This window comes from Ammospiza nelsoni, chromosome 4, assembly GCF_027579445.1.
Source record: "Ammospiza nelsoni isolate bAmmNel1 chromosome 4, bAmmNel1.pri, whole genome shotgun sequence".
Taxonomy (NCBI): Eukaryota; Metazoa; Chordata; class Aves; order Passeriformes; family Passerellidae; genus Ammospiza; species Ammospiza nelsoni.
In genome coordinates, this window is record NC_080636.1 from 64700196 (window position 1) to 64720663 (window position 20468).

The following is a 20468-nucleotide window of genomic DNA, read 5'->3' on the forward strand; positions in this document are numbered from 1 at the left end:
AAAGTTTGAAATTTAATTTATAAAAAAAGGTTCACAAAGGTTGTTTAAATGGCATATCCAGAAGATTCAATATAAAAGGAGGATGAGAACCAAGGATCAGTCATGCACAGGTTCACACTGAAGTATGTGCATGCAGTGAACCTGTAAGGTCTTCTGAAAACTCATTTCAACTGATTGTTTACTCCCAACTCCAACATGGAGTTAAGCACTGACTGCACTGCTTGTCAGAGACAAACAGTTTGAGAATAACATCAAATCGTGACTCAGTTACAAAAGTTTACACATATTCTGAGCAATCTTCAGCTCTTCACCTGGGGCTGCACTCTCCTCGCACGTCCATCAACTGTCATGAAGTGTAAAAATAATTGTCATTTGTAGATTCAAGTTCTTTATAAAAAGATTTTCAAGGTCCTTTACAAAAATTTTTCATGGTTCTTTGCTTCTGCAGATGACATGATAAGACAATGAGATACTCATGGCTCCATTTTTAATGTCCTCTTCCTATTTTAAGAGAAAAGAAAAATACATCAAACAATTCTTATCTTAATTGTGTTTCAAGCAAATTCTATACATAACATTGAATGAACTGATAGAATACAATGCAAAAAACTAACGTGGTTTTACACATGCATCAACAAATGCAGAGTACTGTGCTTCAGTTTAAACTACCAGGATGCACAGAAATATCTTGCATAGAACTATAAAGATATTAAAAATATCTGAGGCTTTATATATTATAAAAATAATATATTTTAATATCTGTAAGACATTAAAAATCACAACATTCTGTTAATATTTACAAGATTTAAATTATTTTAATATTTACAAGCTTTTTAATATTTACAAGCTTTTATTTAGGAGCTATTCTTATTATGGAAAGGTAAAAGCCCCAGACTCACCCCGAAAGCCTCCTCCACCACCTCTTCCTCCTCTGAATCCTCCTCCTCCTCCTCTACCTCCTCTGAATCCTCCTCCTCTTCCTCCACCTCTGCCTCCTCCAAATCCTCCTAAACAAAAGAAGTTACCCTTTGAGAAGCATGTAAATTCTTGGTTACGCACAACAATTTATTTCATAGGCAGCTTATGAAATGAAACGAACAACAACAAAAAAACAGAAAGTGTCAATTGCTGGACAGTTACCAGGTCAATTACTAGTAGCCTGCTTCTTCTTGGGAACATCTGGAGCATTTTAGGTATTGCTAAATATCTGATATACCATGTCCAAAATACTAAAGAGACTGTAAAAAATGAATTACATATATAAACCAGTAAATTCATTACAACTATTAGTAATTATTATCTATTAATTACAACTCAACATTAAACCAAACAAACCAAACCACTTTGAAACACTTGTGCCTTGCTGCATAGAGGCAGGGTATGGAAAAGAGACAAGAAACTGTGATGTAAGAAAAAATAAACTTCAGCTTTGTTTGAAGAGTACGTCACAGGTGATGTTCAAAAAGCTTTCTGTCTTTGTTATAAATCAGCATTCCCTCCTCCCTATGCTTTGGAGCTGTTATTTAGCCAGTCTTGCCACCTGAAAGGTATCGCTGCCTTTTCTATACAGTCAAGCAGAAACATTTTTATTTGCAATACAGCTGTTGATATTCAAGTACTCACCAGCAGCTTTAGGAAACAAAACACAAATACTCCACAGAACAAATGACCAAAGCAACCCATGGCATCTCAAATAACTCCAACATCCTGCAGCTCTCATTCTTGTGATCTTACCTCTACCACCGCCTCTTCCTCCCCCACGTCCACCACCACGTCCTCCTCTACCACCTCCTCTGGGAGCACCTTTTTCTCCAGGGGGCCTTGGCAAAAACCTCTGAAGAGGCAGCAGCTTTGCTGGATCAATGTAAAACTGCAGGAAGAGAATTCCATTAAGCTTTCAAAATACCAAGACTAAAAAGCACATTAATATCTCCCTTTACAAATATCCACAATTTGGTGTTATCCCATTACGTCAAACTGTCCTCTGCAAAAAGCCAAGGAGAGAAAGCACACAAGAAGTAAATCCCAGAATTAAAAAGCTACTAAAATATTGGTGATATTTGTGTGATTTTGTTGCATCTTTTCTCATGGGGCAGGAAAAAGGAGTAATGTGGCAAACACAGAACTGGAAAGGATGAGGAATTTAATTCCCTTGTTTACATAGGACAATATGCTTTTAAAGTTATTAAATCTTAATAAAGCTTTTACTATCTGCTGACAAATTAGACTTAGCTAACTGATGGCATTCAGTAAAATTCTGTTATTGAGATTGACTTACCTTTTGCATTTTTTTAAATGAAGAGGCTTTCATGTTCTCAGACAGTTTCACTGAAAAATACTGTTGGTTTCCTTAAGGAGCATTGCAGTAATAAAACATGCAAAACTGTAATTTTGATCAGTCCATGGAAGGAACATTGAGACATTTTCTAAGTTAGTATTTTATAAATTCAGCTAAATTTTACCACAATTGCAATTAAAGGTGATTCAAACCTGCACATTTTACTTCACATTTAATGTGGGAGAGGAAAATTCACATAGCTAGTGACTGGTGCTCAACCAACCAACACAGGCTGAGTCTTAACTGGGTTACTCCCTCAGCTATCCTGCTTTTGTCATGGATTCTGTCCATCTGGCAGTGACAACAAAATGTACCCAGTGCCTCTATGTCAGGCTGGCTCTGCCACAGATGTCCTGGCACATCCCACTTTTATGGGCAGGAAAAGTAATAAACGTGACAATGAGCCACAGGATATCTCAGTAAAAACTCACTTTATAATTAAATAATGTGCTGGAGCATGAGCAAGGTCCCCTAATACAGCAAAAAACCTAAAAGTCCTTGATCCACCTATGTTATGGCTTAGTAACCTATAGCAGAAAATCTGGTCAATTAGCCAGAAAAAGCAACAAGCTGAACCACCATGAATCCAAAACACATCATCAGTACTGCTAAAGAGTGAAAATCTGATTGACTTCATGTACTCTGTCATATCAAAAAAGCTCTAGACAGGCACTTAAATGAAGCACCTACAGTTGCAGCAAGACTCACATACAACTGGTAGCCAAACTCTGAACTATTTTAAAATCCTAGAGAAATCCCATTTCATATCAAATCAATTTTTAAAAAACAGTCACACATTTTTTGGAAGGATACAAAGTCTCTCAGCTGTCCAAATATTTCATCCACTTTGCCAATCTGCTCCTTATTATCCAGGTACACTGGGGCATTGAAATAAGGCACCTTGTTTTCCTCTGTTTTACATTTACAAACTATGTCATCTTCACAGGGATGCATGAACTCTCCCAGCACTGAAATAAAGAGCAAACAAGCTAAAGGGCTGGAGCAGACAATCTAAGCAAAATAATAAATGAAGTTTCTCCATGTAACTTACAAACTACCCTTTCTGGAGGGCCCTGGTCATATCCTCCTCTGTTGAAGCCTCCTCGTCCACCTCCCCGTCCAAAGCCACCTCCTCGCCCGCCGCGGTTGAAGCCGCCTCTGTCACCGCCACCTCCTCCTCGGTTGAAGCCACCTCCTCTTCCTCCTCCACCTCCTCTTCCACGAAAAGACATTCTCTACTGTTTCCTGCTTTGTGAACAAAAAAAAATCAGTTGTTTAAGATATAAAAGGTGCGTCCCATGTGCTTTGCTGTACAAATTGCAGTCTCCTGTCAGCCTGGTTTGTTAATTTAATGGTTTGTCCTTTTCGAACCTCAGTAAAAACATGCTGGCCTATGAAAAATCAAGTTTGCACCTAGGATGTCAGCCACTGCAACATCCGACTGCAAAAGTGGCTAACAGTGATCAGCTAGTCATCTTTGACTCATCTGTATAAAGATGCCACATCTGATGGCAGTCCCCAGCCCCACAAGTGGCACAAAGAGAGAATATCATAGAATGGTTTGGGTTGGAAGGGATCCTAAAGGTCAACTTCTGCCAACCCCTCTGCTGTGTGCAGGGACACGTTCCACAGGCTGCTCAGGGCTCCATCCAGCCTGGCCTTGGGATGGGGCATCCACAGCTTCCCTGGGCAGCCTATTCCAGTGTCTCACCCCTCTCACAGTAAAGAACTTCTTCCTCGCATCCTATCTCGACCCACTCTCTTTCAGTTTAAAACTGTCTTCTCTTATTCTACCACTATGTGTCCTTGTGAAAAGTCCCTCTCGAGCTCTGCTGTAGCCTCCTTCAGGCACTAAAATCTTCCCAGAGCCTTCTATTCTCCAGGCTGAACAATCCCCACTCTCAACCTGACTGCAGAGGAGAGATGCTCCAGCCCTGTGACCACTTTCAGGGCCTCCTCTGGGTTTGCTCCAAAAACGCCACGTCCCTCCTGTGCTGGGCACCCCCGAGCTGATGCAGCCCTGCAAGTGGGGTCTCAGCAGAGCAGAGCAGAGCAGAGCAGAGCAGAGCAGAGGGGCAGAATCCCCTCCCTGCCCTGCTGCCCACGCTGCTCTGGATGCAGCCCAGGACAGGTTTGGCTCTCTGGGCTGTGAGTGCCCATGGCTGGGTCATGTCCATCCTGTCACCCACCAGCACCCCAAGCCCATCTCAGCAGGGCTGCTCTGATCTGCTCCTCCCCCAGCCCGTGTTGGTATCAGGGGTTCTCCCGACCCTTCCTCTCGGGAGGTTCCCTCAGGAGGCCGCACTGCTCGGGCTCGGCCGCACTGGGCGCGCACCCGCAGCGCCTCACAGGGCCCTGGGACGCGGCCAGCAGCCAGAGCGGGGGGACCCCAGCCGCCGGGGCCATTGCCCGAGGGATGACGGACGGACAGACGGACACGGCAGCGCCAGACGTACCTGCACGTGCGCGCCGCGCCCGCCCGCAAACACCCGCGCTGCCGCAAACCGGGCTGGCTGCCGTAAGTGAAAGGGCGCCGGCCGGCCGACAGTGTCGCAAAGGGCTGTCCATTGCCGGCAATGGCGGCGCGCCCGGAGCGAGCGGGGATGGGCGGGACAGCCACGGGAGGCCCGGCATGGATACACACCCCGGGTGTAACAGCACCGATCCTGACGGCGCTGTAACCCGGCACTCAGCAACGCCTACAGCCGGGGGAGCCGGGCAGGGATCCATCGGACTCCTCTGCGCTAAGTGCAATCCCAACAAACGCTTCCTTTTAATCATTTACTTCAAGGGCTTTGCTTTTGTTATCTCGCCATCCACTTCCGATAAAATCAGTTAAGGCAGGCTCTTTTGGAGAGATCAGATTTATCGGTTAATAGTTGAGGATCCTGTACTTTATTTCTAAATACACTTGAAAATATTTTTCTAATGGTTAAAAATTAAACCCAGATCTAACAGCTGACATTCAAAAGAATCCCAGCCAGAGGAATTTGTCTAGGAAGAGAAATAAAATTTCATCATGCGAATGCTCCCAATTTGCTTGGTTTTCTTGTGTCTCTTTTGTCTTTGTGGATCAGAGGTAAGATATGTTTTATTGTGCTAGCAGTAAACATTTTTAATGTTTAAAAATGTTTTAAAACATTTTAATAAACAGTTTATTGTTATAAAAGCAAAGCCAATTGATTTTTTTTAAAAAGTTCCTTTCATAGAATTTGTGCTTTATACATTTGTTTTAGCCCAGCCTGAATGTCTGAAGTCTGTTATTTCTCTTTAATGCTTTGATTCTACCTGGGGCTTATGCTAACAGGTTTGTGGAAAAGATTTTAATCATCATCGTATCCTAAACCAAATTTGCAAGCATGGCTCACCACAGAAAGGTGCTGCAATTTCCACACCCCCCCCTCTCCCGTTTCTGAGAAATGGGATTGCAATCTTGTGATATGGCAGCAAATTCTGCAGATTTTCTCTGGGCAGAAATGTCCAGGAGAGCCAGTCTGGGCTGGGCATTCAGCACAATCCAAGCCTTTCAGAGAAGTTCTGAGATAGAAATCAGCACCTGCTGTTCCCCCTGAGGAGGAACACCTAGCACAACATGGGAGTTGTGCCAAGGCGGATCTGGCTCACAGTTTGGATCCTACTGACCCAAGAACAGCAGGAAGAATTTAATAAGATTATACAGCCGTGAAAAGGAGAGGTATTGGATTTAATTCTGCCTGAGCTACATCCTCCCTGACTCTACTGTGGCAGGATTTCTTCATGAGAACTTTAAACTTCAGCTCTATTGATCCAGTTGACACAGTCAAAGCTGATAAATCATATTTGAGGACTAATGTTTTTCTCCCATTTTTACACAGAGGCCATCCATATATATTTTCCATGTTCAAAGATTCATCCTGCCCACAGATTTTAGTAAGCAAAAGCACTCAGCCAGCACTGAAGTCAGCAGAGAGCTGCACAAACACAGTTGCCACTCACCCAGAGGCCATCAGAGGGAGGGTCACAGTCTGTACCTGCAGTGCAGTGATGGCCAGCAGCCACCCTGCAAACCCTCTGCTGTGCAAGACACAGGAAAAACGCTGATGGGGATGAGCACTTAATTTTCAAATTGCTTTTGGATACTTGTTAAGGTACTTGAGGTACTTGTTACTTGAGCAGTCATGTGGACTCTGCAAAACAAATGATTAATTATAGATTCATTTGCTAGTAAGTAATTCATAAATATTTACACATGATATTGAAATCCAAAGTCAACCAGGCCAATAAAACAAATCTTAAGGAAAAAAAAAACCAAGTTGCTATTTTTCTCTTTCTCTGGTGCTTAAATTCCTTTATGTTTTAATCTGCTTACCATCCCATTGCTGGAACGTGTTATAAACCAGTGCCTTTAGAAATGTTTATAGTCTGCTGTGCACTTCAGCTGATGTTTGAAAAGTAAAGGGTTTAAAGTTTGTGGGAGATCAGTAAGACTGAAGATCACACCCGGTAAATAATCCAAAAAGAAAAAAGGAGTTCAGAAAAAGTGAGAGAGACGAGGTGGCCAAAGACAAGGGAATAAACTCTATAAATGGTATTTAGGGAGTTCTGATTAGATAGGAAAAGGCTTATAAATGGACACTTTGCTGAGGTCAGTGAAGGGATCTGCAAAACTCTTGGTACAGTCCCTAATCTTGCTTTCATTTAAAATAATTTTTATAGCAGCATTTATTATTTTTTCAGCACGCTCTAATGCTGAAGAAAACAATTTTCCACAGGTTAAACCTGCCCAGCCAGCTAAGCAAGACAACTACCTCATAGAAGAATGCTTGGGCAACAAATACACCCACAAGTCCTGTAAGAAATTTTTTTGTCAGCCATGGGAACGATGTGTGGAGGGAAGGTGCCTGTGCAAGCTCCCGTACCAGTGCCCAAAGAACGGCTCTGCAGTTTGCTCTAGCGGTGGGAAGAACTTCCGTACCTACTGTCAGCTGAAGAGCTACGAGTGCCAGCGGCCCAAAGCAAAGTTTCTGCACAGGGGAACATGCAAGCCTGAAGGTATTCACCCCTCCTTTTCCAAAATCTATCCATCAGGGGTGGCGGAGGAGATGCTTACACTATCTACAGAAAGTCTGTTCATTTTCTTGCGCTAGTGACAGCGTGAAACAGAAAATGAAAAGTCACTGAAAGTGGGAGGTATCTGCTGATTTTTATAAAAAATAAATTGATTGACAGGCCCAGGTCACCCTGCTGCTGGTTTTGCTACACAGACTGCTGCAGGCATTTTGCAACACAGGTAATAGAAGTAGGATGTGGCCCTCTTACTCCAAGTATTCCTGGTTGGTTATGAAAAATCCCCTAAAGAAGGTCATTATACTAAAATGCAGCCTGCTCTTGGTAGATCTTCAAGAACTCTTATGGACCCATTACCCTCGTTTGTCCTTAAACTGTCATAGTCTGAGAAATTAGCAGGCTCAAAGACACAAAGGCAACCCTCAGAACTAATTCAGGAACAATACCTGAAGCCTCTGATTCCCAGTCTTCTGTTCTTTCCATATGAACTTTGGCAGTAAATACAAAATTAATCCTGATTTGCTTTTGTGCTGTCTTTCCACTAGATACATCTATATAATATGATTTTGTTTGGGGATTTTTTTCATTTCTCTCTTTTTTATTTTTTAAGAAACATTTTCAGTCTCTCTGGGTCATGGAGATTCAAGTTTGCTTCGAGTAAAACCCATGAATCACAAGGAGGACAGTTTTGTATGTGCTAGTGAATGGACTATGAATGAAGCAAACGTGGCTTGCAGGCACCTTGGCTTTGAATTGTAAGTTTGGGCAATTTATCTCTGGATAACTGCAGGGGATATGAAAAAGTAGTGATGTTTACAGAAGTGTCAGTCACAGCCAACAGTTAAGACAGAAAACTCATGAACTATGTATTGGCTACAATATTCTGATAAAACTTCCTAAACTGACACCTGAGAGTGAAAGCCAAAACACAGATTTCTGTGTTCTGTTACAGGCTACAAGCTATAACTTCTTTGCTTTAAAATAAAGACCAATGTGGAGGGGTTCTCTCAGGCCTGTGTTAGGGAAAATGCATGGATAGACCACTCCCAAGTAGCTGTGAGCACTGATCAGAGAAAGGTTTCTCAGGACAGATGACAAGAGGGTACAGCTCTGTTTTGCCCCTTGCATTAGCCAGACTAACAAGGAGCAGAACATGGGGGTTTTTCCTTCACCCCTGCTGCCACTGCTTGCTCTGGCTCCAGGGATGGCTGAAGTCACACACAGTTTGTTCTTTTTCCTATAACCACAATGATAATCCAAGTTGTGTATTCAGCTCCTTATAGAGTTACCTCTGTATCCTGTACATAATAATTTACACCTGTAATGTAACGTAACTTAGGTAGTGTTGCCTTCCCAACCTTACCAGAAAGAAAAAAAAAAAAAAAAAAAAAAAAAAAAGGTCTCCAGAAAACTAAACTAAAGCTGCTACTGCAGTGCCTCTCTAGGTGAGAAGCAAGTGTTTGGTAGTCGTGATCAGTGTATGTTCAGATAGCAGAGAGGGGTTTGCCCTGGACAGAGCATTCAGCTGTGGAGTCTCATTGAAAGCCTCCCTAGTTACTTATTTATTTGAGCCATATGTCTTTAAGGTAGGGGATCATACACTGTTAGGAGAATACTGCTCAGGTAAAACCAAGAAAGATAAAATTTATCAATCCCAGCCTTGCAGTGGCCTGAGCTTGCTCAATATTCAGTGGTTTGGATAGGACCAAGGATAGCTGACCCCATGCAGGATGGTTCCCAAGTTATGGCTCACCCATGTCCACACAGAGACGGAGGTCTGAGCTCACAGGTTCTGCTACATAAGGAGACTTTTCTATCCATCGTGATACGCAGTGACTTTCATAGACCTACATATGCATTTGGGGACAGCAGCCTGCAAAAATTAGCACTTCTTCCAAAGTAAACATCTCCTGTTTACCCGTAGACAACTCCAGTTGCTAGTCCGCTCTTTTTCTTAGCCATGACCAAAATTCTTTGACACTGAGGAAAATCGCGTAACGTCTAAATAATAAAAGCAGTGGACAATCCATTGTGAAATTATATAATTTGTTGTTGTTATTATTATTATCTTCACAGAGGTGCTGAATATTACCAAGTCACTTCCAGCATCACAGAATCTGCCTTAAATTCATTAAACTGCCTGCAAATAAGTTGCAGGGGCCTAGAGACAAGTCTTGCTGAATGTCACATAGAGATGAAATCAAGAGATAGTAATGAGGGACTGGTTAGCCTGCAGTGCCATGAAAATCTCAGAGGTTAGTAGATCTTTTTAGTTTAATATCTATTTGGTCTTTTTACATTTTAAGTATATTTTAAACAATGAGGACCCAGTTTGCTGAACTCTCAGCCACAGAAAACCCACACTGAAACCCTTTGATCACTTTAAATCATCATTTTGTAGACTTTATGACAATTGAGACAATCTGGAGTCAAGACAGTCTTGAATTTTCAAGTTTGAAAAATAACTGCTGTCCCCAAAGTATTTTTACAGATATAAAGGAAATTTATTTCATCCTTGGTTCTCTTTGTTCCACCATCCCTTCCAAGGGTATCAAGGTATATTGTATCCCATGAATCTTACCTCTCCTGGCTTAACTGGTGAGGAGACAGGTGACAATGTGGTGCTCACTGTTAGAGGGACATCAATTAGCACACCACTAGCACCACAGCCAGACAAACATGAGTACAGTGGGAAACTGCTGGTGTCTTCTCTGGGGGTTTCAGGACTCCTCAGTTTCTCACTGTAAAAGGGGAATCAAAGCCTTGTTTAGAATTCTAACAGCTTTTCATTCCCTGTAGGGAGCTTTCTTTGGCACTGGTGAGCATAGCCTGAGATGCTGCTGACTGGAAGAAGTGCTATGAATCATCTCATTCTCATTTTTTTCTTACAAAAGCAGTTATTCACAGACTCTTGAGTTCTTTCTAGAGAAGGAACCTCCATCATCCTAATCCCTTGAATCATTTATAGTGTGTTTGAATTGATCATTTCTGGTTTAGTCCTCACCAGTCCTTTCATTAGAAGAAATTAAATTCCCTTTTGCCATGCTACTGGCAAATTTGGAGGAAGAAAATGAGAGGTCACACTGAAACCCTGGTGAAAAGCAACCAAAGCAATAAAAAAATTCTTCCTATTTACCTGACTGGGCCCCACCATACCTACTGCTGATGGGCCAAACTGCTGACAGAATCCAACATGCAGGCAGAGCATTTCCCTGGGCAATTATGAACCTACACCAAATTCCACACTAACTTCATTTTCATCTTGCTGCACAGTTTGTTCAGATGGGGAGTTTCACTGTGTCAACAAGAAGTGCATTTCTCTGAATAAAACCTGTGATGGGATCAATGACTGTGGAGACCTGAGTGATGAACTGTGCTGTAGAGGTAACAATTTCCTGTCAGGTGTTTCAAAATAATTTCAGCAGAAAACCCACAAAGAATTTTTACAGTGATGTAACAGCTAAATTCTCTTTTCCATTAAGTCACTACATTAAACAAATCTGACCATAATTTACACATAGGCAAGTGCAAAAAAGCAGGCATGAAACACCATTTTGAAGCAGACAAGTGATCTCTTGAGAATCTGGATTTCTTCAGAGAATGAGAAAATACAATGAGATCATTTAGGAGGCTGCTAAACATTGATACAAAAAATTAGTCCTTATAGCATGAAAATGTACTTTTACTTGGAAAAAACCAATAGTAATTAAACAAAGACACTGGTTTTCCAATGAACTATCTTTAAACCAAAAAAAGATCTCCCTTAAATGTATTACTAATGCAAGATCATCCGCGAATATCTGTGATGATTTCCTGGCACACTGCTTGTTCATGAACAGTCACTCCTTTAGCATCTGCAATTCCAGCTGTAAAAGTTCTGATTGGAAATGAGGAATGGATCTAGCATGACTTGAATGCAGGAGAATACTTCCAAAATTTGTGTTTCAGGTGCCAAATGCTAATGTGGGTTACAAATCCCGTCATTATCCCTCCATAACCTTAATTTTGTAGTGTTGCAATTGTAATTTTAATGAGATAATGGTGGAAACATGGTCACAGTAATTTTAGAACAAAAATAATAAATACTTGTGATTTCATATATTTAGTGGACATGTATTTGGACTCCACATGACAAAAATAGTGCTGTTTCAGCTGAATGGGCTGAAAACAATGCTTCCTGAAATCAACATAAGTATTTAAACTGAGTTCAGTGGTCTTTGGATCATCTTGGGATATCTGGATACTTTTAGAGAATTACCTTATTTTCAGTTAGATACAAATATCTTTAAAAAGAGATTGACATCAAATTTTAAATTAGCTCAAAAGACCCTACCATGAATTCATGCACTGCTTTGCTTTTGATAACATTTAAAGTGATCACAAAATTAAAAAGGAAGGGGGTTTTCAGGTTCATAATACCTGTAACAAAGAATTTTAGAAGAGGTAAGTTATTTCATCCAGTGTTCTCCTGTCAGGACTCTTGATTCCTAACCCTGCATGTAGGCATTTAGCTCGTTCAACCAAAAATCAGCTTGGTCTCTCATTTGGGGGGTGGGATTTGGCACAAGCATCATCAGTTCCTCGTATGAGGTGATCAGTGATGCTGGGAAAATTGGAGATCTTTTGGCTGAGGTTGAGTGTGGACGTGTTATGGATGAAACTGGTGTGGTATGATACCAAGTCTAGCAGTGCTGCAGTAGTTATAGAGATCCACATTTTTCAAATCTTATAGTTTCAAATTTTAAAGTGAGGAAAGCCAAGTATTCATTTTGTTTAGATGCACAGAGCCTGCTTTTGTAATCTCTTTATGAACAGGCAGGTTCCCTATAACATGGATATATGTTTGGTTTCGATTGTAAAAAGCTCTGTGACAGTGTGAGGTTGCTGAACCAAATCACGCTGTGATTTACATTTGTAATTCCCCTGTGTTACAGAGTGCAGAGAAAACAGCTTCCACTGCCGGTCAAACATCTGTATTCCAAATAAGAGTGTCTGCAACAAAGAAATTGACTGCCTCACGGGAGAGGACGAAGCTGGAGCTATCTGTGCAGGTCTTCTGAAAGATGTTTTTGTTTCTTTCATTCAGCTCAATTTTAACTAGAGGCTACACAATGAATATTACTATTTTATTTATTATGCAAGAACCAGTCTTCCCAATATTATGTTACGCATACTAGGAAGAAAAGGTCATAGAATTTTCTCTCCTTTCTTTCTGGAAAGGCCTGACAAGAAAACTAAAGGAAGGAAGAAAGAGATGATGTTTTGGGAAGCTTAAGGCAGATTATGTCTTTTCTTTATGTGGCCAGCTATCAAACTGGTATCCCCTAAGAAAGTGTAAGAAACAGGAATACTTTCCTCACAAATGAGGAATTCAACAAGTTTGTCAATATAATAATTCTTCTGTGCTTTTCCCCTCTCTGTTGAAAAGATTATGTTTTGTTTGAAAATTAGAATGTTTTTCTTGCTCTCAAGAGAGACAAAGTCTAAGGCCAAAAAAGTAAAAACTACTGGTAAATGGTAATTAGTACAGGTAAACTGAACTCTAAATGTAAACATTACTGTCAGTGACATGAGAACAGACACAATGCTCAGCCCCCATATAGGGACTGAATTCAATGGGCACTTTGTTTGAATAAAAGCTGACAAACTGGATTCACCAAGCATTTAATTTACCTTTCATGTTGAATATCCTCCCTTACCCTATTAAAGGAGGCACATAGTACCCATCAGCATAACCTAAATTGGGGGGAAAAGACCAAATAAAAACCTGTTACTTAATGCTCCTTTGAGTTTTAGAAAGTTTCAAAAGGTCAGAGGGCCAGGAGAAGAAATTTTAGTTGTTTCTGGTGGAGGAGAATGGGACATCTCCCCAGGGATCACAAACAAAAAAAGGGCAGTTTCTCAGGGTTTCCTGGCAGAAGGGGTCCCTAGGCTTGGAGAGTGAGTAGATGTTGTGTAGTTATGAATGAGTATCTGCTGGCTGCTGGTCATTTGTAGGCTGAGGCAGCCAAACAGTGCCTGGCAGGAAAAAAAAGGAAAAGGAAAAGGAAAAGGAAAAGGAAAAGGAAAAGGAAAAGGAAAAGGAAAAGGAAAAGGAAAAGGAAAAGGAAAAGGAAAAGGAAAAGGAAAAGGAAAAGGAAAAGGAAAAGGAAAAGGAAAGAGCAGGCACCAGGCTGGAGAGTGTTGCTCTCCATGAGAACAGTATGCCCTTATGCATTTAAAATGTATTCCATCATTGTGTCACACACACATATATTCAAGTAAATGTTTGCCCATAATTTAAATATTTTGTTAATACTACAGGCAAAGAAGAAGGTGCTGAAAATAACAGTATGGATAAAGGTAAGTGTAATTAGCCCTCCAAAATCACCAGCATGCCCTCTTATTAGTGACTTTCTAGCTACCAGCCAGCTGCTCAGATCTAGAACACTCAGATATTCTGACTTTGTAATTTACTAATATGCACTCTGGGACTTACTGTTTGTCTCACTTTTCACTGACTTCGGGAATGCCATAATAATTCATCCTAGCTGAGGATCTACATCTGCATGTTTTGGCAACTGGTAAACCCTCAGCTGAGGTAAACTCTCAGCAAACCTAGGGGAACATCCTTAAAATTATTTGCCTGAATGCATGCAGCATTGAAAAATGGAGAGAAGTGATGTGATGCTCAGACACAAGCAATTTTGAAAGCAAAAAGAGATGCCAATATTTTTGGTCTTTGTTTTCCTGCTATTTCAGCTACTGGCATATTCACAGCACTCAAATTTTTAACAAGAATGTATACCTGAATTCTGAAATATGTTTTTCCTTTTTGTTAAAGAAAGAAAAATGATAAAGACACTTCTTCCCCAAGTGCACTGTGGTGTTAGGAATCACACACTAACTCGACGGAAAAGAATTGTAGGTGGAGAGATTGCTGGAAAGGTAAAAAAACAACTTTACCAGATATGAGTTCATTCAGCATTGATTTAAATGGGCATTATTTTCCTTCTGTTAAAGTTATGGAAATAACAAAATCAGCTACAATGCTTATGTCATGTTTTGCAGCAGTAGTGGCATTGCACTGAATGTAAGTAAAGAGAAGCACAGTTTATAAAGTAAAATATGGACTTACAAAATTAAGCATTGAAGTACAAATAGACACAGACAATTACTCAGGGAAATGATTAATACTACAGCCAAAAATAACAATTCTGACGTAATGGAGTTAAATTTTGTGGCTTAGAAACAGAATATAATAAAAATGCATTCAAACCACTTGAGGTCCTCCATCTAAAACCTAGAGGTAAAGATATATTGCACAAAGTCAGAATATTGAATAAAATTACTGAGTTTTTGTATATATATCCTTTGTATCTGATGGAGCCCAATTTACAACTTCTGGAGAGCATATATTTTATTAAAATCAGGTGTTTTTCCCTTTATGCCCTAATCATTACAATTTACAATTGTAATGATTTCTCATTATTTGTGTTTGTTGATTGAATAGGGTGAATTTCCTTGGCAAGTGGCAATTAAAGACACCAGCAATGAAGGTTCCACAGTGTACTGTGGAGGGGTTTATATTGGTGGCTGTTGGGTTCTGACTGCTGCTCACTGTGTCAGGTAAAAACAATTCATTCTGAAATTCTTTCTGCAAGGCAGAAAAATTGATTTGGATACTACTGCCCTTCTCAGCTATGTGTTTGTTAATTTCTGTTTGTCTGTTGAATAGATCAGTTTAAAACACTGACTCACCCACATTAAGCATGCGGAAGATTCAGAGAAAACAGGGTTTTGGCAGTGAATAGAAAGATAAAAAGTTAACTATGAGTTTGAAGAGACATGGCATACTTCAGTCAGCAGCAGGCAGGAAAGGTTCATTGTAACCACTCTGCTTGAAGTTAAATACAACAGATCTCTTCTCCATGTCTACCTTGTGGAAGTCCAAGATCTGTTCCCAGAGAATGTCCCTGGGGTTATATATTCCCCAGAATAAGCCAAGAGCAGACATGTAAGATTTGCCAGTCCCATCCACATCTGCTCACCTTTATCAGCAAAAGTACCTGTTTTCCATTTGTCACAACACTAAACAGAGCCTGGCTTTAACATCATTTTCTGTATTAGTTGCAGTACTCACCATGTGTCATGTGTCTTGAATTTGCTACACTTCAGAAAAGCCTGGGCATTAAGTCCAGAAAGAAAATATATGTATCTAATATGGATTTTTATTCTATATAAACTTTGATAAAATGCAACACTTTACATCTTTAAACCAGTTGAAATGTAAGGCTTGTGTTTATTTCACTGGTTTTTTCCAGGGCAAATCGGGTCCATCTCTACCTTGTCTGGGTTGGAATGTTGAACACAATAGCGTATGACAAAGAGACAAATACTTACAAACTAAACCAAGTGATAATTCATGAAAACTACAATGCATCAACGTATGAAAATGACATTGCTCTGCTGGAGCTGAAAGGTTCTGGGCTCGGAGAATGCTCCCTGGAAGAGACCAGCATACCTGCCTGTGTCCCCTGGTCAGAGTATATGTTTAAGACTGGTGACAGATGCAAGATTTCTGGATGGGGACTAGAGAAAGGTATTTGCTTTAGTGCTCACTTCAGGAATGTATTATTTGTACAACTCATTTCCTAATTGGGGTGAGCTTTCATTTTGAAAAGGCTGAAAAGCAGTTATGCACAAAGCACTCAGAAGAGGCTGAGAAAATGTAGGCTGTGGTTTGGCACTCAGGTATCACTGTTGGGTTCTCTTTTCTGTACTGCTTCCTCTGCTGTTTGTATTTTGATATAGAGGACACCCCTGGATGAAAACTACTCTGAAAGTAAGAAATTTTCCTTTTGTCCATCTAATAGTTCTGTCAGCTGTGGAGACCTGTTAAGGACATGTAACAGATGTTGTTTGGTAGCTCACATGGGCCCATAGTCACACTCTGTCCTCTGACCCCTTCCCAACAGCCAGCATGAAACTCAGCACATCCTGTCTCTGCCATGCTTGAGTTCAGCCCAGAGTTGCTCGCACAGACACAAATATAGTCATACTTTCAAAGATTTGGGAAGCATTTGTCTTGTATAAGAGTGTTACAGCATGGTGTTGGAGCTACCACATACTGGTTGGGAGGTTTCTCCTCTCCATACTCAGTAGCATCCACCCAGCAAATGCAAAGTTGGGAATTGCTAGCAAACAGAGACAAAAACAGAGCATCTCTTTAGACTTGTGAATCCATACCTTGCTCATATCTTCAGTAACTGCTCCATAAAGATAGAGCAGAGTTGGGAAAAGGGTAATAAGGATGAATCACAGCCACATCTCCAGTTCACAAAAAACAATGTACCCATTTCCAAGGTCCTGGAAACCTTCATGTGGAAAACATAGGAAAAAAGCCCTGAGGAACACAAGGAAATGGAAAGGATGAAAAATGGCACAAAATGAAAGCACTGTAGTTTACACTGCAATTAAAACACTGTGCTTTTATTTTGAACTATATGGCCAATGCACTGTAATTCATATGGGGTAAATATTAGTGGCAGTTTAGGGTTTCTGGTTTATAATACTGAAGATAATATTATGTAAATAAGTAAATAACTAACTTTCAAATTATTATATTAAATGTGTCTAATGTGTACTTGTCATTTTAAATTTTGATTTTTTTTTTCTAGGTTACACAAAACAATTTATCCTCAAGTGGGGAAATGTTAATTTATTTCACAATTGTTCTGAATTGTATCCAGGACGATTTTTTAAAAAAATGGCATGTGCAGGTAAGCATCCATTTTCTTACTATAATTTCTCTACCATCAAGCTCTCAGTTTAGGCCAGACCTACTGGCTGGGAATCTTCTAGACTTAAGAAAGGCAATAAATGAACCACCACAATATCACTGTTGGCTACATGCCAGCCACTGAGTCTGTGGCATCCACCATTATCCACTTATTTGTAAACAGAGTTCAGATGACAGCATGACGAGTTTCTGTGATTATTTGGGGAAAATTCTGCATGTAATTTGAGTTATATTTTCTAAATACAAAAGCACTTTACAGCCTACTGAACCACCTGCCTTCAATGTATTTGATTCTAATTCAGCAACATATTTAAGCAAATGCCCGTCCTAGAACTCACACCCCTGTTGAGTAGAATTCACCTGCTTGGACATTTGCCTCTACCACAGTGCATGCCAAGAGAATACAAATAATTTTCAAACTTAGATCAGTCTGTCCAGGAAACTGGTTGCTACTCCTAGTATTAAAATGAGGATTTTTGAATATACATTTATTGCTTCTCAAGTGACAAAAAGTGTTGCCAAATACATGACTAAAAGAGCAGTGAGTATTCAACTCACAGGACAGATAGTTTCAACTGTTTATTAAATCAAAAAGTGAAGGCAATCTTTAAACAAACTACTCAACAAGAAAATTAAAATCAGATATAAAAGCAAAATAATTTTTGATAAATTCAGGATGTTATCTGTGAGATATTGTGTTTATTTAGCACAACTTTAGTTTATAAGTGTAACTAATCTCCCTTTTTTTCAACATATTTCAAGTCATCATACTTTACCATGAGGGGAAATCACAGTACCACGAGACACATTCTGAAAGGGGATATCTGGGGATAACATCCCCTCCCTGATGCAAATAAAACCTTTAAAATAAAGGGCTGGTACTCACAGGAGTTAGTAATACAAGCAAATATTAATTAAACTGATTAAAGGCAATAAATTCTTGTTTCATAGGATTTATAATCCTAACTCTGAACAATATACATAACTCTTTGTCAGTAAGGTACAGATTCAAGAAGGAGCTTTTCAAAAGTTTGGGGACTTGTGCTTTGTCTTGTGCTTCCTTCATACTAGGACAGTCAGTCAAGCAGGAAAGTGTAGTAAGGGTGTTAGAAATTAATTAACTTTTACTAAGTATATAGGAAAAACCATAAATCATATTCTAGCTCTGTAGCAACATTTCTGCTTATATCACATCCATCTTGATTCTTTTTTTTGTTTTCATGAACATTGGGTTTGCTGACCTGAAAATGAGTGGGTTTGTGAACACTGAAGCACAAAGGGCACTGGATCCTGCACACCTGTGCCTCAGAGCTGCTGCACTACCTGGTGTTTCTAAAGGTCCTCACTGAGACCAACCATGCAGTGGGGGCACTTAGAGACAGTTGCTCTCCCTCCCATCCCAGGATTCATCTGCCCACCTGTTTTCATAAAGCTGGTAAAGAGAATAATTGAAGAGATGACACTGGACAATGGATTAGTGGGTAGAGAGGACACCAAAGGCAGACACACAGGCATACACACATTATGGTATCTTCACTTCCAAAGGAATCAGAGCACAAATCTTTATACCTCATGCCATTTTTATGGGCTACTTTTTACAGTAGGCAATGTGGCTGAATTCCTCTCTATTGCACTGCATAAAACAAGACTGATGAAAAAGCAAATGGGAATTTGGGCCAGCCACAAGTATACAGAGAAGCCCTGCACTTGAAATGAGAAGTAACAGACTTGAAGAAGTTCAGAATCTTTACTGCTGACCATTAGGCAAACACCTGTCAGGAAGCGACACAGACCTGAAAAATCTCCTGAGCTCTGCCTCATGCGCCAGCTTGTACCTTCACTTACTTTTGCTTTTTATTTCCTCCCCAGGTACTTATGATGGCTCCACAGACAGCTGCAAAGGTGATTCAGGAGGGCCCCTGGTGTGCTTTGATGCAGAAGACGTGGCCTATGTGTGGGGCATTGTGAGCTGGGGTGAGAACTGTGGCGAGGCTGGTCACCCTGGCGTGTACACACAGGTTGCCAGCTATTATGACTGGATTAGCCACCATGTATCAAGGGGGCTCATTTCACGGTACAATATCTGAAGCTCAGAAAATTCAATGCTTCCTTCATATCATCTATGCAAAAATAGTCCTTTTCCACAATCAGCTGTCACACAACTTAGCAACAATCAGTACAAATCTTCAAGGAATGTATTTTGAAAATTCTTAACACTCTCTGAATATCGCACTTTTGCAGAGCCTGTGGGAAGAGAATTTTACAGGCACAAGTCCACTGCAAAGGTCTCTAATAAAAGCAGATATTAAAATATTTTTTCTTGTAATATTATTTTTTTCCACTTTTCACATTGCATTTCAGTTGCTGTTGTTTTTTTGGCTAAAAGGGATAATGATACTGGAAGCAGTGGTTGGAAAATGCACTGGCAAGTGACCTTCACAGAAATAGGAGAACTTCACAGAAAGGACAGCAGCCAGCCTGCTTTAAAGAACTTACGTCATCTCGAGATCTAAGTCACCAGAAACCCTCAGCAGGCTGCCTGGCTTGGCACTTGATTCTTTAGGCTTATTGCAGAAGAAGACTTCAGCCCACCTATTAATCAACAGATTGCCTGTGACCATGAGATTTGTGGCAATGCAACAATTACTCAAATAATAAATCTCCTTGGTATTTTTTTGCAGCTACAAATTCAGACAATTAGTATCTAGTCAATATACATCATCTGATCATCTAGCCTGGGGCAATTTTTGTAGTTCTTAAGTTTTATTAATTTAACAGCAGCTGCTCACAAACAACAAAGGAATTTTGAAACTTAAATATTCAACTTAAATCAAAAGCATCTTTACATCTTAAGATCTCTATGTATGTATTTATATTTCAGGTATCCAACAAAATCTCAACACCAGAGTTTTACTCTACACACTATCACACACTCTATGTGCATCTGTATTCTTATATACATACATTTTATATAGCAATATAAACATGTAAAAAGACAATACCTTATACACATAGATTTAATTCTACAAAACCATGTAGCAGAAACAAAGTTAGACTTCTTGCTATCATAAAGAAAACATCAGGCTATACACAATACCTTCTCATTCAGCAAGAGCTGCTCACAAAAAGTGTGCACAAATCCTTTTTGAAGCAGTAGAATTTGATTTGTGGATTGGTAGCCTCAACACAAAGCTCACATAGCTCCAGCCAGTTGTATGAAAATGATCAATAGCTTTAGAACATTTTTCACTGTATTCTAATGACAAATACTTTCAATATCTATTTCACTTTATTTCTCTAAAT

The 20468-nt window shown here is 40.0% G+C and overlaps 2 protein-coding genes across 2 annotated transcripts; one reads left to right on the forward strand and one right to left on the reverse strand.

Moving 5' to 3' along the window:
- On the reverse strand, positions 1-4822 carry GAR1 (GAR1 ribonucleoprotein). The gene is made up of 7 exons (XM_059470814.1): positions 4795-4822; positions 3390-3583; positions 3152-3306; positions 2279-2338; positions 1735-1870; positions 900-1007; positions 1-501 (listed from the first exon to the last, which is right to left on the reverse strand). Exons 2-7 carry the CDS (start codon positions 3568-3570, stop codon positions 488-490), a joined length of 654 nt encoding a protein of 217 aa, XP_059326797.1. The 5' UTR covers positions 3571-3583; positions 4795-4822; the 3' UTR covers positions 1-487.
- Positions 4823-5183: 361 nt separating this feature from the next.
- On the forward strand, positions 5184-19478 carry CFI (complement factor I). Its single transcript, XM_059470813.1, has 12 exons — positions 5184-5417; positions 7090-7369; positions 7995-8139; positions 9461-9639; positions 10658-10768; positions 12319-12435; positions 13688-13726; positions 14208-14311; positions 14877-14992; positions 15688-15965; positions 17044-17145; positions 19035-19478. Exons 1-12 carry the CDS (start codon positions 5358-5360, stop codon positions 19250-19252), a joined length of 1749 nt encoding a protein of 582 aa, XP_059326796.1. The 5' UTR covers positions 5184-5357; the 3' UTR covers positions 19253-19478.
- Positions 19479-20468: the final 990 nt, after the last annotated feature.

What these genes read in the sequence shown, in the direction of transcription:
- CFI (XM_059470813.1), top strand. Translation starts at nt 5,358, where the DNA reads ATGCGAATGCTCCCAATTTGCTTGGTTTTCTTGTGTCTCTTTTGTCTT. An exon ending in AGGCACCTTGGCTTTGAATT is followed by an intron (nt 8,140 to 9,460) that starts GTAAGTTTGGGC and finishes TTATCTTCACAG; the next exon opens with AGGTGCTGAATATTACCAAG. An exon ending in TGGATGGGGACTAGAGAAAG is followed by an intron (nt 15,966 to 17,043) that starts GTATTTGCTTTA and finishes TTTTTTTTCTAG; the next exon opens with GTTACACAAAACAATTTATC.
- GAR1 (XM_059470814.1), bottom strand. Translation starts at nt 3,570, where the DNA reads ATGTCTTTTCGTGGAAGAGGAGGTGGAGGAGGAAGAGGAGGTGGCTTC. An exon ending in CATTTAAAAAAATGCAAAAG is followed by an intron (nt 1,871 to 2,278) that starts GTAAGTCAATCT and finishes CTCTTCCTGCAG; the next exon opens with TTTTACATTGATCCAGCAAA. An exon ending in AGGAAGAGGCGGTGGTAGAG is followed by an intron (nt 1,008 to 1,734) that starts GTAAGATCACAA and finishes TCTTTTGTTTAG; the next exon opens with GAGGATTTGGAGGAGGCAGA.